The sequence below is a fragment of the Bidens hawaiensis genome, unplaced genomic scaffold, assembly GCF_021521415.1.
Source record: "Bidens hawaiensis isolate Kalapana, Puna unplaced genomic scaffold, B.hawaiensis_p1.1 tig00023407_1, whole genome shotgun sequence".
Classification (NCBI taxonomy): domain Eukaryota; kingdom Viridiplantae; phylum Streptophyta; class Magnoliopsida; order Asterales; family Asteraceae; genus Bidens; species Bidens hawaiensis.
The window spans coordinates 353,655-368,727 of record NW_027493672.1 but is presented as its reverse complement, the minus strand read 5'-3'; the positions used below and the strand labels follow the sequence as shown (position 1 = coordinate 368,727).

The window sequence follows — 15,073 nt, the reverse complement described above, 5'->3', positions numbered from 1 at the left end:
CTTTTGATGTTCCAACTCTTCTCTTGCGTTTCGTTTCTTTTCCAACTATTCTTTCAATTGGGCTCGAACTACTTGTACCTAAAAATTTGTTAAAAAATATACAATAATTAATAAAACAAACAGTATATAATTAATAATCATACACAGTGTTTTCAAAAACCGAAAAGAACATCAAACAGCTCACTTTAATGATTCACAGATCAACCGGTCGGATCCATTGAACCGGATTTAAAAAGAAACTCACATAATAAATAGTTAACATACCTTGAGCAGAACCAGAAATCAAATAGACACAATCGCCCCCTGCTAGAAACAACAGAACAAAACCAATTAAGCAAGAAATAGTTCAACCAATGTGTATGCTATTGAAACATACCAAATCCAGCATCAACATGGGATCCGGATTGCAAGTCTTTGCAGACTGATTCTGAATTTAGGTTGCATAAGGTGACGACTTGATAATTGATAGTTTGATGCATATCAATTTGAGATTTGAGAGATAAACTGTGGCGATTTGCGATTGGTACTTATGTTACTGTGAACACTAATATGGATAACACTTCCAGTGTGTGAATAATGCAATCCCTGTTGGTAAAAGGTCCACCAAATTATAACCATTGATACCCATCTCCACTCCACAGGATTTGGTGACCCCTATTCAATGATAAATGCAACCAATCATGTATTATCTTCAACATACAGATCCAATTGCAATCCAATTGTTGTATCCTAAACTTTCTAAAAATCTTAAGTACAACATAAGATCAAGAAGATACCTCACGTAAATAGAAAGTTGATAGGATCATATCCATGTAAATTGATGATTCATTCTGAAGCTATTATTCAAGGCTTCTCATTGACTCGTCTTTGACTCTCGACTCCTCCGCCTTTTTTAGCACGATTGTTATCGGTTATTAGTAAGACCGTAATAGAGGGTATGTGTGGTGGGAAAATGCAAATTTTTGGAAAATCAAATGTTTTGGAAGGAGGGAAGGGAGTCGATGGTGGGAAAATACAAATTTTAGGAGTTATATTATTCTTATTAAAATTTTAAAATACGGCTTCTATCATATATGATTAAATATTTAAATTATTGATATTAGGTTAAACATAAATAATTTTGAAAAAAAAACATATGGTAAAAAAATGTAATATATGTTAATTATAAAATAAATAAATAACATAATTAAATTAATATATATATATATATATATATATATATATATATATATATATATATATATATCAATAATGTACTGACATCAATTGGCTTTTTGGTCTAATAGTATGACGATAATCGTTAAGACTTGAAATCTTATGCTCTCAAATACAAAACCTGACTTGAGATGATTTAGTTGGTGGCGGCTAGTAAGATGATTTAGTGGTGGTGCTGGTGCAACGGTGTTGGTTTGTAGCAATTTCAATCGCCAACAATTGCAGAGAGAAACAACGATAAGTTGATGATAGGGCGCGAGTTTCATGATTGTTAACGTGAACAAAATAGGGAGGGAGTTACAATTAGGAACAAACTGCTTAAATGAACCTTAAAATTTATAAATAAACAAAAAATGTTTTGAAAAAATAAACTAAATACATTCAAAGACCAGCACGCGTTAAGCTGAGTTCCTCAATTTAGGGGTGCAAACGAGTCGAGCTCGGGATCAGCTCGTTTAACTTACACGAAGCTCGAGCTCGGCTTGTTTCGAGATCTACTTTCAAAGCACAAACTCGAGCTTGGCTCGTAAGTAAAGTTTCACTCAAGCTCTGCTCGACCTCGTTTTGTTTACTATTTATTAATTACCTTTTTATATATTTGTAATTATTTTATATATTTTTTTCCATTGTAATTTTATGTATAAAATAATATATATTATTTAGTTAAGTTTATTTATTTTTTCATATTAAAAAATTATTATTAATTATATTTTTAAAAAAATATATAAATGAGAAGCTCATTAGGCTTGCGTGCATATAGTTTCAGCGGCACTAAGTTGATGATGAGAAACTAAGCGAGCATGTGACATTCATTAGTTTGATCTATGAACTAAACATGTTTTATCTCACTGTACCACCGTGCCTTTGGACAAGTGTTCACGGGCATTGTCCTTAGGTGAGGGTTTTTTTCAGAATCGAAAGGTGAGTGTATCCCGATATAGTGAGTTTAGCCAGTAACTCATTTGGAAGATTATTTGGCCCTTTAAAAAAAGGCTTGGAACTGGCTCGATCTCAATAAGTGAAGGTCGGGCTCGGTCGAGCTTTCTAACGAGCCTATCTCAAGTAGCTTGAGAGCAGCTCGACTCGTTTACACCCGAACATATGATTCGGATGTTCAATCACGCGCCTCGACCTTTTTTTTTTTACCTGTTTGTACTTTGTTGGGATTCAATTGCAAAGTCCAAACGCTATATGTATATTATATGTATATTATTAATATTAATAAATTCATAACATTGTCATCAACAACTTAAAACGAGACCAAATTAATAATATTAAAAATCAACTAACCAACTACAATAATAATAATAATAATAATAATAATAATAATAATTTATATATATAACAAAAGTTTGTAATTAACTATTCCATAAAATTGCGTTGGATAGTTCCTACACAATTCCAACGAAATCTATTACTTATATTTATTTTGTTTTCTTTCTTACGTATTTCTCACGAAAATGTTACATAAAAGCGTGGAACTAATTTTTTTTTGTTGGAAATGTGTTGGAATATTTGCTACGCATTTCCAACACAATTTCTTTTTGTCACTATCTTCCTTTTGCGTAGGAATTTCATTGGAAAGTGTTGGAAATAGCGTTTGTAAGAATTGCGTTGGAAATTTTTGTGGGAAACATTACTGTTTTCTAGTAGTGATACTGGTGCCGATAAGAGATTTATTTCCTTGGATTTTGCGTATATTATTGATAAGCCTCGGGATTAGTTATCTAAGCCTTTTTCCGTAGAAGTAGCGAATGGGAAGTCTATTATTATTTATTCGGTTATTCGGTATTGTATTTTAACTCTTAATAAGATCAAGTTCCGTATCGATCCCATTCCTATGCAAATGGGTAGTTTCGACATCATTGTTGGAATGGATTTGCTCACCCTAAATCATGATGAAGTTGTATGTTTTGAGAAATTTCTTTGTATAGCTCTCAAAGATGGTCGTATTCTTAATGTTTTCGGCAATGCACCCACGTCTAAGCTTAGTCTCTTGTCGTGTTTCCAAGCTCAACGTTATTTGTGTAAAAAGTGTGTTTCTTTCTTAGCCCTCGTGGTGGAAAAAGAACATAAAGAAAGGAAGATTCAAGATATTCTGTTTGTGCGTTATTTTCCCGACATCTTTGCTGATGACGTTTCCAGACTTCCTACTATTCACCAAGTCGAATTTCGTATTAACCTTGTACCTGAAGCAAACCCTGTTGCCAAAGCACCTTATTGCCTTGCACCTTCTTAAATGCAAGTACTTTCAAATCAGTTACGAGAAATCTCATACAAGGGTTTTATTCGCCCAATTTATTCCCTTTGGGGCGCACCAGTACTGTTGGTGAAGAAGAAAGATGGTTGTTTCCGCATTTGCATTGACTACCGCGAACTCAATAAACTTACTGTCAAGAACCGTTATCCGCTTTCGCGCATCGATGAGCTCTTCGATCAACTTCAAGGAGCCGCATGCTTCTCGAAGATCGATCTCCGTTTAGGTTATCATCAACTTCGCGTTAATGAAGATGACATCCCCAAGACCGCATTTCGTACTCGATGTGGGCATTACAAATTTCGTGTCATGCCATTTGGGCTAACCAACGCACCCGTGTTTTACATGGATCTCATGAACCGTGTGTGTAAACCCTACTTGGATAACTTCTTAATTATTTTCATCTATGATATCATGATCTACTCTAAGTCCGAAAGTGATCATAAAAAGCACCTTCATACTATTCTTTACCTTCTTAGGAAGTTATATGCCAAGTTTTCCAAGTGTGAGTTTTGGCTAAAAGAAGTTCAATTCTAAGGTTATATTGTCAAGGAAAAAGTTATCCATGCCGATCTCGCAAATATTGAAGCCGTCTAGAATTGAAAAACACAACTTCTCCCACCGAAGTCCGATCTTTTCTTAGTTTTGTGGGATATTACCGTCGTTTCATTCGGAACTTTTCAAAAATTGTGTTTCCCCTCACCACTTTAACACACAAGGGTAAACCTTATGTGTGGGGGTGAAAGCAAGAAGAAGCCTTTCAAACCCTAAAGGACATGCTTTGCAATGATCCTATTCTTGATCTTCCCGAAGGTAATGAAGACTTCATCGTCTTTTGTGATGTTTCTAATCAAGGTCTCAGTTGTGTCCCCATGCAACGAGGCAAGGTTATCGCATATGTTTCGAGACAACTCAAGGTACACGAAAAGAATTATACGATGCACGATCTCAAACTTGGTGTCGTCATATTTTTCTTGAAGATTTAGAGGCACTATCTCTATCGTACCAAATATGTAGTGTTTACCGACCATAAGAGTCTCCAATATAAGAGTTCAATATAAGACAATGTGGAGGGGCCGAGTTGATTAGCAACCATGAATGCGAAACTCGCTACCATCCCGAGAAAGTGAATGTCGTGGCCGACGCTCTTATTCAAATTCGTCGTAAGATTCAAATCCGTCGTTCTTACTTACGCTCTTATTCAAAGTGATCTAGAAAAGTGTATTCTTGACACTCAATACGTATCCGTCATCGAAGAATATGAAGGCAATATGTATGACGAGATGTCGCATGGTGCGGAAACTCAATTGGAATCTAAGCCCTTTGGTTTGCTTTATTTCTTAATCGTTTATGGATTCCAGATCGTGATAATCTTCTCACATTCATTATGGAAGAAGCTCATAAATCATGGTATTCTATTCATCACGATGCCGAGAAAGGAAACATATTCAGTTGATCAGTTGACACAAATTTATGTGGAAAAGATTGTTTGTCATCATGGACCTCCGTTAACCATTATTTCCGATCGCACTTTTGGATATCACTTCAATCAGTTTTGGGAACTAGTTTGGATCTTAGTACTGCCTATCATCCGCAATCTGATTGTCAGTCCGAGCATACGATTCAAACTCTAGAAGACATGCTTCGCTCTTGTGTCCTCGATTTTAGGGGCAATTGGGATTCTCATCTACCACTCATCTAGTTCTTGTATAATAATAGTTTTCATTCAAGCATTGTAATGGAACCTTCCCAAGCCCTTTATGGTTGTAAATGTCGTTTTCCGATTTCTTGGAACGAAATCAGAGGATCTCAAATCACCGGTCCGGAATTAGTTCAAAAACGCTCGATCCTATTGATCAAATTCGTCAAAATCGCCACTTGTATCCATCAGAAGAGTTATACAGATAAGAGAAGGAAACCTCTTGAATTCAGTGTTAGTGACCGAGTTCTTCTTAAAGTTTCTCCGTGGAAGAGAATGGTTAGATTTGAAAAGAAAGGAAACCTATCTCCTCGTTTTGTTGGTTCTTTTGAAATCCTCGATAAATTTGGTCCCGTTGCTTATAGACTCAAACTTCCTCTTGAACTTTCAAATGTCCATCCGGTATTTCATGTGTCGAGCCTCAAGAAATGTCTCGCCTAGGGTAATCTCCAAATACGGTCGTATCGCCTAGGGTAATCTCCAAATACGTCTCGATGAGACCATGCATTTCTTTGAAAGACCCGTTGAAATCATGGATCACAAAGAAAAAGTCACTAAGTGAAGCCGAATTCCGTTGTTTAAGGTTCGTTGGGAATCTAAAAAAGGTGCAGAGTTTACCTGGGATCGTGAAGATCAATTGAAGTTGAACTATCCTCATCTTTTCGCTACAGCTAATTCACTAATTTCGGGACGAAATTCCCAAAGTAGGGGATACTATAACATTTCGGATCTTTCATATTCGTAGTTCTGTTTGTTTACCCGATTCGGGAATGTAATTCGGACATTTCGTGTAACATTCGTAAATTTTCAAACCCGAAACCCGACCCATTTTTGTTTTCAATGTAATTTTAAACATTATAATCAATTAAATGTTGTATGTCCATGTTTTAATCATGTTATTGGTTATATCATACTTTCTATGATAGCATATTCGTAAGTCTTAATGAATCGAAAATCATTACCTCACGTTGTTACTTATGTTATACCATGCATAAAATTGTGATTGTTACATATATTTACGTATTAAATATGTAAAAATCAAAATGTTACACGCAGATCAAGAGAGAATTCATATTAAAGTAGAACTACATAGCTAATAAACAACTAACGAAAACTTTACTTTAACATATATATTTATTTATTGTGTTTATTCTTCTTATATGGTGTTATTCTTTACCAATATTCAGAAAAAGAAAATGTCGATTGAGAAAATTGCATATATTACAAATTACAAAAATGCAGTATAACACCATTACATATTTGTAATATTATATATATATATATATATATATAAATATAAATATAAAAGGGGGAGGGCCTTATGTGAAAAGAAATAAAACCCAAAAATAATAAACTTGAAATCGAAAAATGAAGCCTGAACTTATTTAAATATAAAAAGAAAATTAAATCATGGTATCTGAATACTCAGACCTTGGTTTTAAAAATATTTATTTTTACATATATATCAACTGGCAAGATTATTTAGCATAAGATCAGTAGACATGTGCCCTAAAAACGCCTTACCTTATGGCTAATAACGGGTTGCTATAATTGGACCACTATGCTAATGACCTGCCTGTTTAGTATATAACTAGTCTGAAACTTCCAGACACAAGTTTTAAATTTTTTTTATTTGCAAACTCTTTTTTTAAGTCATAGTCTATAACCTTATCATGATTGGATATTTGGATTCAACACTGAGATTATTCTTAGCATGTCATTAGGCTAATGAATATCAAAGTTAAAAACTAAATATTTCAAAATAAAAGTAAAAATTCTAACCTTTATATTAACACCAGAATATTAAAACCTTCAGTCGACACATATTATTTTATTATAAAAGATATTTTACAAGAGTGGGAGAGAGAATTGATCTTCCGATTAGGCACATGTAATAACCGAAAATAATAACCATAATAATAACAATAATAACGACAATATTAATAATAATGACCAAAATAATGAAAAGAACATTCATGTTTATTTATTACTTGTTACGTAAAGAAGTGGAAGTAATTTAATAATAGTGTTTTAATAATAAGAAAAAAAAACCTATTAAGACAAAACAAACTATAAAAGAAACAAAGAAAGAAAATAACTAAAAATAAAATATTACATACACAAACAACATAAACGTGCTCTGAACTATATAAAAATAATATAAATTAAATAGATAAATGAATTACTTATACCGAAGCTTTCATTTAGTCCATAAGTTAAACTTTGAGTATTTGACTAAATATTCATGTTCATTCCTTGTAAGCAAGCAACCAAATTATTGTGCAAGATATTTTGGACGCTGGCCAACATCAGTTTTAAAAACCGGTATGCCTCTCTCCACACCTCAAAATCATTTTGACCCTCCTTGTTACATTCTTGATATATTTCCGGCGACACATACGGAATTCCGGCCACCATCATGCATGCGACCCAAGACAGGAACCCAACACCCACGCTAACCATCTCTTCTCAGTAGCCACCTCCGCTTAAGCTCAACTTCCGTAGACGAGATCACACGTCATCGGTATGACCGCTAAACCCCAAACAACTTATCTTTATAAAAGAACATTATGCTAACTAACGAAATTCTAAAACTCCGGCTACTTGTAACTCTACTGAAGAAGATAACACATTTAAGACATTGGCATATATATTTACGGTTCTGCAATTAAGTTTTTAAATGTGCAAGTTAAACTGTTAACATTATCACCTCTTAAACCCATAGGCATGGGTGTTCTTGCCAACTGTTTTGCTTTATTGACTTGCAAGTTTGTTTTCGTTGATAAATTTATAGTGATCGAGCATTTTTTAATACTAACATAAATGCACAGTTGGTTGTAACTATAAATATATTTTTCTATGTATTATAAGTTTTGAATAAATGAGGTGATAAGAATTACGGAAGGAATAGTTAAGTTGTATAACTTTATAATATGTGAGTTAAAAGAAATAATAAATCCATAAATATAAAACCCATCAAATTTAGTTATTAAGATTAAGACCGGACACGTAAATACTATTATCATGAATTATCATACGGTAATAAAATAAAATAAAAAAATTAACAAAAGTCTAAAGAACAAACCTAGATGCCGGCCACAACCTGAATCTAACGCGCAAACTTTTAAATACGACCTTGTTGTAGGATTTTGTGATCGTGTAAAAGTAATATGTGTGCCTCGGTATTTTTATCATTGGTTAAGGTACGGATCCTTACCCCCTCCTTTGTTATCTGTTTCGATTGTGATAAATCCTATTGACTAACACCTGGAACTCTTAATGTCATTGGCTTTCTGTTTGTTTAATGTTTTACAATTATTTTGTTTCACTGCAACAAGATACTTGAAACTTGTATGTTCCAGGAAATAGTGATATTAATTTCGAACATCATGGTGAATGGAACTTTGATATCGCATCTGGGTGTGGTGGATTCGTTGCGGTACATCCTATATATAAACACCCGGTTATGTTATCAAGGTAATATTAATCAAGATGTGCGGGCTTCATGTTACGCTCAGTTTAACTATATGTTATACTTTGTTCAGTAGCATGTTATTTGTTCGTCACGTTTTAATAAAAATAAGCATGTAGTAGATTTAAATTTATTTTACTCATCACCGCATGTTCCGATACAGATTTTTTTAAGGCTTCAAAAAAAAATATATTTTTATGCTCTGTTACCCTGAGTGCTTCGCTTCTCGTGGAGTGTCCCACGAGCGTGTTGTTGTGGCACCGACAACATGTGCTCCTTTCATGACGGAGAGATTAGTTCACGGCGTCCATAGGTACAGGTGTGGTACAAAGCTACTAGGAGGCGTATGGATCGATCCTAGCTTTGTTTCAGTTTCAGTTTATGGGAATGGATATAAGTGTGCCAACCTGCCCCATTCCATGTGATTTGTATACAGGAATGCCCCTCTGTATATCGTCACCTCTGTTTCTGTTATTGTTTGGCTCATGGGTACATTCGTATGATATGAACTATCTGTTACTGTTTAATTTATCTGTTATTGTTATGAAACATTTATACCGTTATGAATCATCTGTTACTGTTCTAAATTATCTATTACTGTTCTGACTCAGAAGTTATTATTTTGACCTATCCGAAAGTGTTTCAGTGTATTGTTTACGCGAATGTCTTGTTAATTGTTTACTACTTATCAAAACTGCTTTATTGTTACTGAAAACTGTTTTTCTATCTGACATCGCAAACTATTTGTAAACTTATTAATTTTAACGAAAATATTTTAATACTCGATCCTACTATTCCGTACTGGGCATTCGGCTCATTCCGTAAATTTTCCCCTCACACAGGTTCACAGGTTACTTTGAGTGGGATGGAGAGAGTGAAATAAATATTAGGATGCTTATGAAGATTTATAAGTAATGGAATTATGTCTTTTGCCTCTGCATACCTCCGTACGATATGACACGTTAGCCCGGTTGGGGTGTTACAGCCCACCTAAAACTAAAGACTTAAGTTCCTTTTATAATGAGAGTCTCAAGGTACAAACAAAATTGAAACATTAAATTACAATAACTATACATCAATTATTTTGTTGTAATTTTCAATAGTAGACATTATTTTGTCGGGCATTATTATAACTTTAATAATTTCTTCTGGCCCACATGTGGACAACTTTCATATCTCTTTGTCTTTATTTGAGTCAGTCTTGGATACCGATTCCTTGATATTTTCAAGCATTTCATCAATGCCTTCTTCTAAAATTTCTTCATCTGATCCATATGGATCTTGGGATTCCCCTGGGAGGATATCTGTATGAAGAGGTAGGTCCCAGCAGAGCCCAGTTGGACCCGCAAGACTCACCTTGAAAAGAGACGTCTGCGCAGAAACCAACTGGATCCGCAGGACCCACCATGCTCAGAGACGTGACGTCCTTACGCGCAGTACGCAAGCTGTTCCCGCAGGAAATGCCTCCCAATGGTGAAGTACTCTGCCTGTTCCCGCAGCTGCGGATACAAGCCATCAGGGAAGGCCACCCGCGCAGCAAGGCTACACGCACAAGGCACTTAGCTCTAAAATGCAGTTGTCACCTGAAGGAATGAGCAAGGCGGGAATACTCCCGCCCAAATGAGCCAGTCCGTATGCTTCTGGAAGATCTTTTGTACTATACCTACCAAGATATGGGCAAAACAGACGATCTGACCAAGAGCAGCCCATGAACCAATCACAGGGTGACAGCTCACCGACAACAGTACGAGGAGGAGCACCCTCTAGTACTGTTTCACTATTAGCCGCTGCCTACTCACCAACCCTTACTGTGGGACGTGCGCAGCCTACAGTTGGTGGAACAGTGCATAGCCGGCAGTAAAGGAACAGTGACAGCCGACCTTGTCACTGTCGGCCGCAGCCTATCCACCAACCAGCATGGCTCGTGCGTAACCCACTATTGGTAGAACAGGAATACTATTCAGCCGGCTGTACCTTCTAGGAAACCTACCTTCGGCTATAAATACTCCAACACCTTGGAATGGTAAGGACATCATCTGAGATCTCGTTATCTTATCTAGCAATCTCTTAATATACACTTATATTCAGAGCAATCTAGTCTGATTCTCACGCCGGAGGGTGGTCACAAGGAGGAACCCCCCCTTCTCAGTGACGAGCTTACAGTGTCTGTTTTGCAGGTCACCTGAAGAACAACCTTCTCTGCTGGACCTCATCCTCGTGGGAAACATTACTTAACCCCCAGATTATCCGTAATCTGCCGGGGTCACTTAGTGTTTCTTCATTGGCGCCATTCGTGCATAAAAGCTAGAACTAATTCTTAGTTTTTTCAAAATTTCTGAAGAAAATGGTTAACGTTACTCCGGTCCCAAGGCCAGTAAGTGACCTAGAAACCCCGGTGACTACAACCCCAGCAACTGGGAACACCGGCGGTTATACAAATTTTACGAACACTACCCCGGTTACCCAAGCCGGGACAAGTGCAGTAAACAATATTTCACTGGGGTTCACTGATGCCCAGTTGGAGAAACGGACGAGGGTCCCTCGCCAAACACTAGATCAAGTTAAGGCGTGGGCCGAAGCACGTCAGAAAGAGTTCCAAGCTGAGTTGGATGAACGCTTGTGTTCACTTCAACAGGCTGACGAATTCGGCAGTACTCGCCAACATCTCAATATGAACAGTGAGTGCGAGTACTCAGACAATGAGCGGGAAGAATCCGATACCGACGCAAACCCTCGCCATAAGGCAAAAGGGAAGCGTAAGGAAACGGACTTCCAACCGACAAGGACTTTTGGAGAAGCCTTTAAACCAACGAATGCGGAGAGAAACCCGCGTGACTTCTCCAAAACCTTTAGACCAACTGCTGCAAATGCAGGAAAGTCAAAGTTTGCAAGGGACATTGCGGAAGCAATCGCCCCGAGAAGCGCCAAACAAATGTCCAACATCGGCACTTATGATGGTCTATCCGACCCAGACGACCACTTGAACAGATTCATTGCGGGGGCAACCGTCAGTAACTGGACGGAACCCACGTGGTGTTATATGTTCCAGATGACTCTGGTTGGAGCGGCCAGGGCATGGTTCGATCGTTTACTGGTCGACCACATCTATGATTGGGCGGACTTTCAGAACAAGTTCAGCCAACACTTCAGCCAACAAAGGAAATATACTGAAGAACAGTGGACGATCCTCAACTGCGTTAGAGAGGAGGATGAATCTTTACTAGACTTCATCACTCGCTTCAACTCCAAAAAGCTAAGTCTGGGCAACATAAGTGAAGATCTTGTTCGCGCCGCTTTCATCCAGGGCGCCGAATACCCAGAGCTTATCCGCACATTGACGGGTAAGGACGGCATGCCATCCACATGGGATGCCATCATGACGGCGGCCAAGCGCTTTGCCGAGACGGAGAAGCAACTGGGAAGGGATCTTCCCCAGAGTACACACCTCTACACGCAAAGGACTAGAGAAAACAATGTTCGGATCGCCCGGCAGAACAAAAAGAGGAAGCTAGGTATTTGGCAGTCAAGGGTAAACTTTGACACCTCATCCAGCTCTCACCCTCTTGTTGGCGGAAGAGATAACACACACCCTTCAAGCCGAAAGCACCGGTGGACGCCACTCACCAAAAACGTCACGGAGATATTTGCCACCGAAAAACTACCATGGCCAAAAGCTCCAATGATCCGGCAGCGACCTAATGCGGATCAGAGCAAATCCTGTGACTTCCACGGGACAAAAGGTCATAGTACGAAAGAGTGTACATCCTTGAAGGATATTGTTGAAACATTCGTCAAGGATGGAAGACTTGCACACCTTGTGGCATCAATCAAGAAGGGAGGAAGGAATGATAACTGGTACAGAGGCAAAGGACGAAAGCCCGTTGACATCAGCATCAACATGGTTCATGGTAAGATGAGAGGAAGAAAAAGGCGAGCGACAGAACCATGCGCGTGGAAGGAAGCTGAGGTGCACTTCCCGCGAGTGCCAGGATGACCCAACAAAGAAGGCCCAATCGTCATCAAAAGCCAGCTGGGGCACTACATCACTTCTCGCACTCTTGCTGACAACGGCGCCTCGTCAACGGTGATGTACAGGCAGTTCTTCGACAAGCTAGATGACGAAGACAAGGAACGCCTGGAAACGATTTATGCCTCGATGGAAGGGTTCGACGGCAGCACAAACACCCCCCTGGGTATCCTATCTTTCCCCGTCACTCTCACGGACGGGAATCACTTGTAACACCCCGACCGGAGGCGGATTATACATCGGGGCGCCACATATTGCTTCATTACTCTCGACACTATTGGTGTCAATATTTATTAATACACATTTTATCGCGCACGCGCAGCGGGGAAAATAAAGAACATAAATCAACATAAATCAATATATTTATAAATCATAATATTCAAATAACATAAACTTGTCTTGTTACATTTTAAATCTAGGTCCAAAACAAAAGTAAACATCCTATGTGTCCCCAAGCTTCAAAGCAGCTACTGCAAACCTGAACATGTGTTAAAATAAACGTCAAACACTTGCGTGTTGGTGAGAAATCAAGTTTAATAGATATTCATAGCTAATCATAGATAATCATAGATAACAACAGTAAATCTGCGCGCAACATATGTTAATCTGGTATCTAACAAGGGTGAAATCAGATTGTGACCAAGCCTTAGATTCATAGCTCATAGTTCAATCCGTACTCCCAATTGAGCACAAAAACAAGAAAACTGTGCAAGTGTAAACAAAAGAGAAAACATAAACGATAGGTTCTCCCGTGTCTACCAATGGATCCATGAGAACTTCGGAATAGGCCGAACAAAGCGGTTAATGATACACACATACAAATAACAGCCAAGTAAATATCCATAACACATGGGATACTGCGCGACTAAAACTTCATAAACAGTTTAAGACTCAGTTTTGTACGAACACATGAACATCCCAAAACATTAAAACAAAAAGGGATTAGATACGAGATTACTCACTTGATAAAGATGCGATGTAAGATAATGCAAGAACCAACTCTTAAACAAGCAAAGTTAACCTATAATTAAAGATTATGTTTCAACGATCGGTTTTAGGTCTAGGTAATAAGTTAGCATAATTAATAAGTAAATTATTATATATAATATATTACCGGAAAAGCAGGAAGAACAAGGAGGAAGACGGAGGCAAGAGAGGAGGCGGCAGAAGGACAACGGCAGAGAGCAAGAGGGAGGAAGAGATAATAAGTGTAGTGTGTGAAGTGTTAAGAAAATAGTATTATATTTATAGGCAAACCCTAGGGGACATAAACCCTAGAAAAGATTTCCAAAAGTAAAAGAAAAGATATCAACAGCAAAAAGATTCCAAAAGCAAGATCTCAAAAGATAACAAAAGATATCAAAAGCAAACAGTAAAAGATCTCAAAAGATATGGCAGCAGGAAAAAGGGGAAAAGCAAAAGGGAAAGCTGTCAGGGAACAGTAAAAAGCATGGGCGGAGACAGAAAAAGGTACAGGTCAAGCATGGCAAAAGCAGATCCTCAAAAGATAATGTCAGTTACTTTATCTACCAACCAATGGGGTTGGTACGCATGCAGCGCCGAAAGCAACTATTCAGACATAAAGCAAAGCAGGTCAACAGCTCAAAAGATAAGACAACACAAAAGCAAACGGCTAGATTAAAACAAGGGTTCAGCGCGAGAAGGCTGTGTGCGCGAGCGCGAAGGCTGGCACAACAATCCTTAGCGCGCTGCGGGAAGAATCACAAATCCTTAGCGCACTGCGAGAACATAAATTCCTAGCGCGCCGCGGGAACTACAAATTCTCAGCGTGCTGCGTGAAGAACTAGAATTCTTAGCGCATCGCGGGAAGAACATACATTCTTAGCGCGCTGCGAGAAGAGTTCTCTTCACGCATTGCAGGAACAAGATGTCTTCACGCAGGCTTCCTTAGCGCGAGGAGCTGCAGACATCCTTAGGCGAGAAGAACCAAAGGACAAGCAAAGAAGAGGGTTCAAGGCTTAAGGGTTAAGCAGGAGGGCGGGATGGCGACAAGACAAAGAGGCGGGACGACAAGAAAGGAAGGCGGGACGGCGGAAAGAAAGGGGAAGAGAAAGAGGCGGGAATGAACAAATAAAAATAAATATATTTAATTTACTCAGTTAAATTTACAAAGATTAATAATAAACTTTAAATCATAAAAAAAGAAACGGATCAGAGAAACGGGTACCTGGGTCGGGTCGGATTCGGGCAGTTGTCACAGTCTCCCCTACTTTAAGAAATTTCGTCCCGAAATTTAACTCGTAGTAGGTGGCGCAGAGAAAAGGTACGGGTACTTGATCTTCATCTGATCTTCCCTTTCCCAAGTGAACTCGGCTCCGCGCTTGGACTGCCAACGAACTTTAACAATAGGGATGCGACTGCGCTTGGTTTTCTTCACCTCGC

General features: G+C 38.2%; 1 protein-coding gene across 1 annotated transcript; it reads left to right on the top strand.

The window, feature by feature from the left end:
- Positions 1-3,061: 3,061 nt before the first annotated feature.
- LOC143567475 (uncharacterized) lies at positions 3,062-3,454 on the top strand. Its single transcript, XM_077053888.1, has one exon. It carries the CDS (start codon positions 3,062-3,064, stop codon positions 3,452-3,454), a length of 393 nt encoding a protein of 130 aa, XP_076910003.1.
- The last annotated feature ends 11,619 nt before the right edge of the window (positions 3,455-15,073 follow it).

Bases quoted from the DNA above. Each gene is read 5' to 3' on its own strand.
- LOC143567475 (XM_077053888.1), top strand. From the start codon at position 3,062: ATGGGTAGTTTCGACATCATTGTTGGAATGGATTTGCTCACCCTAAAT.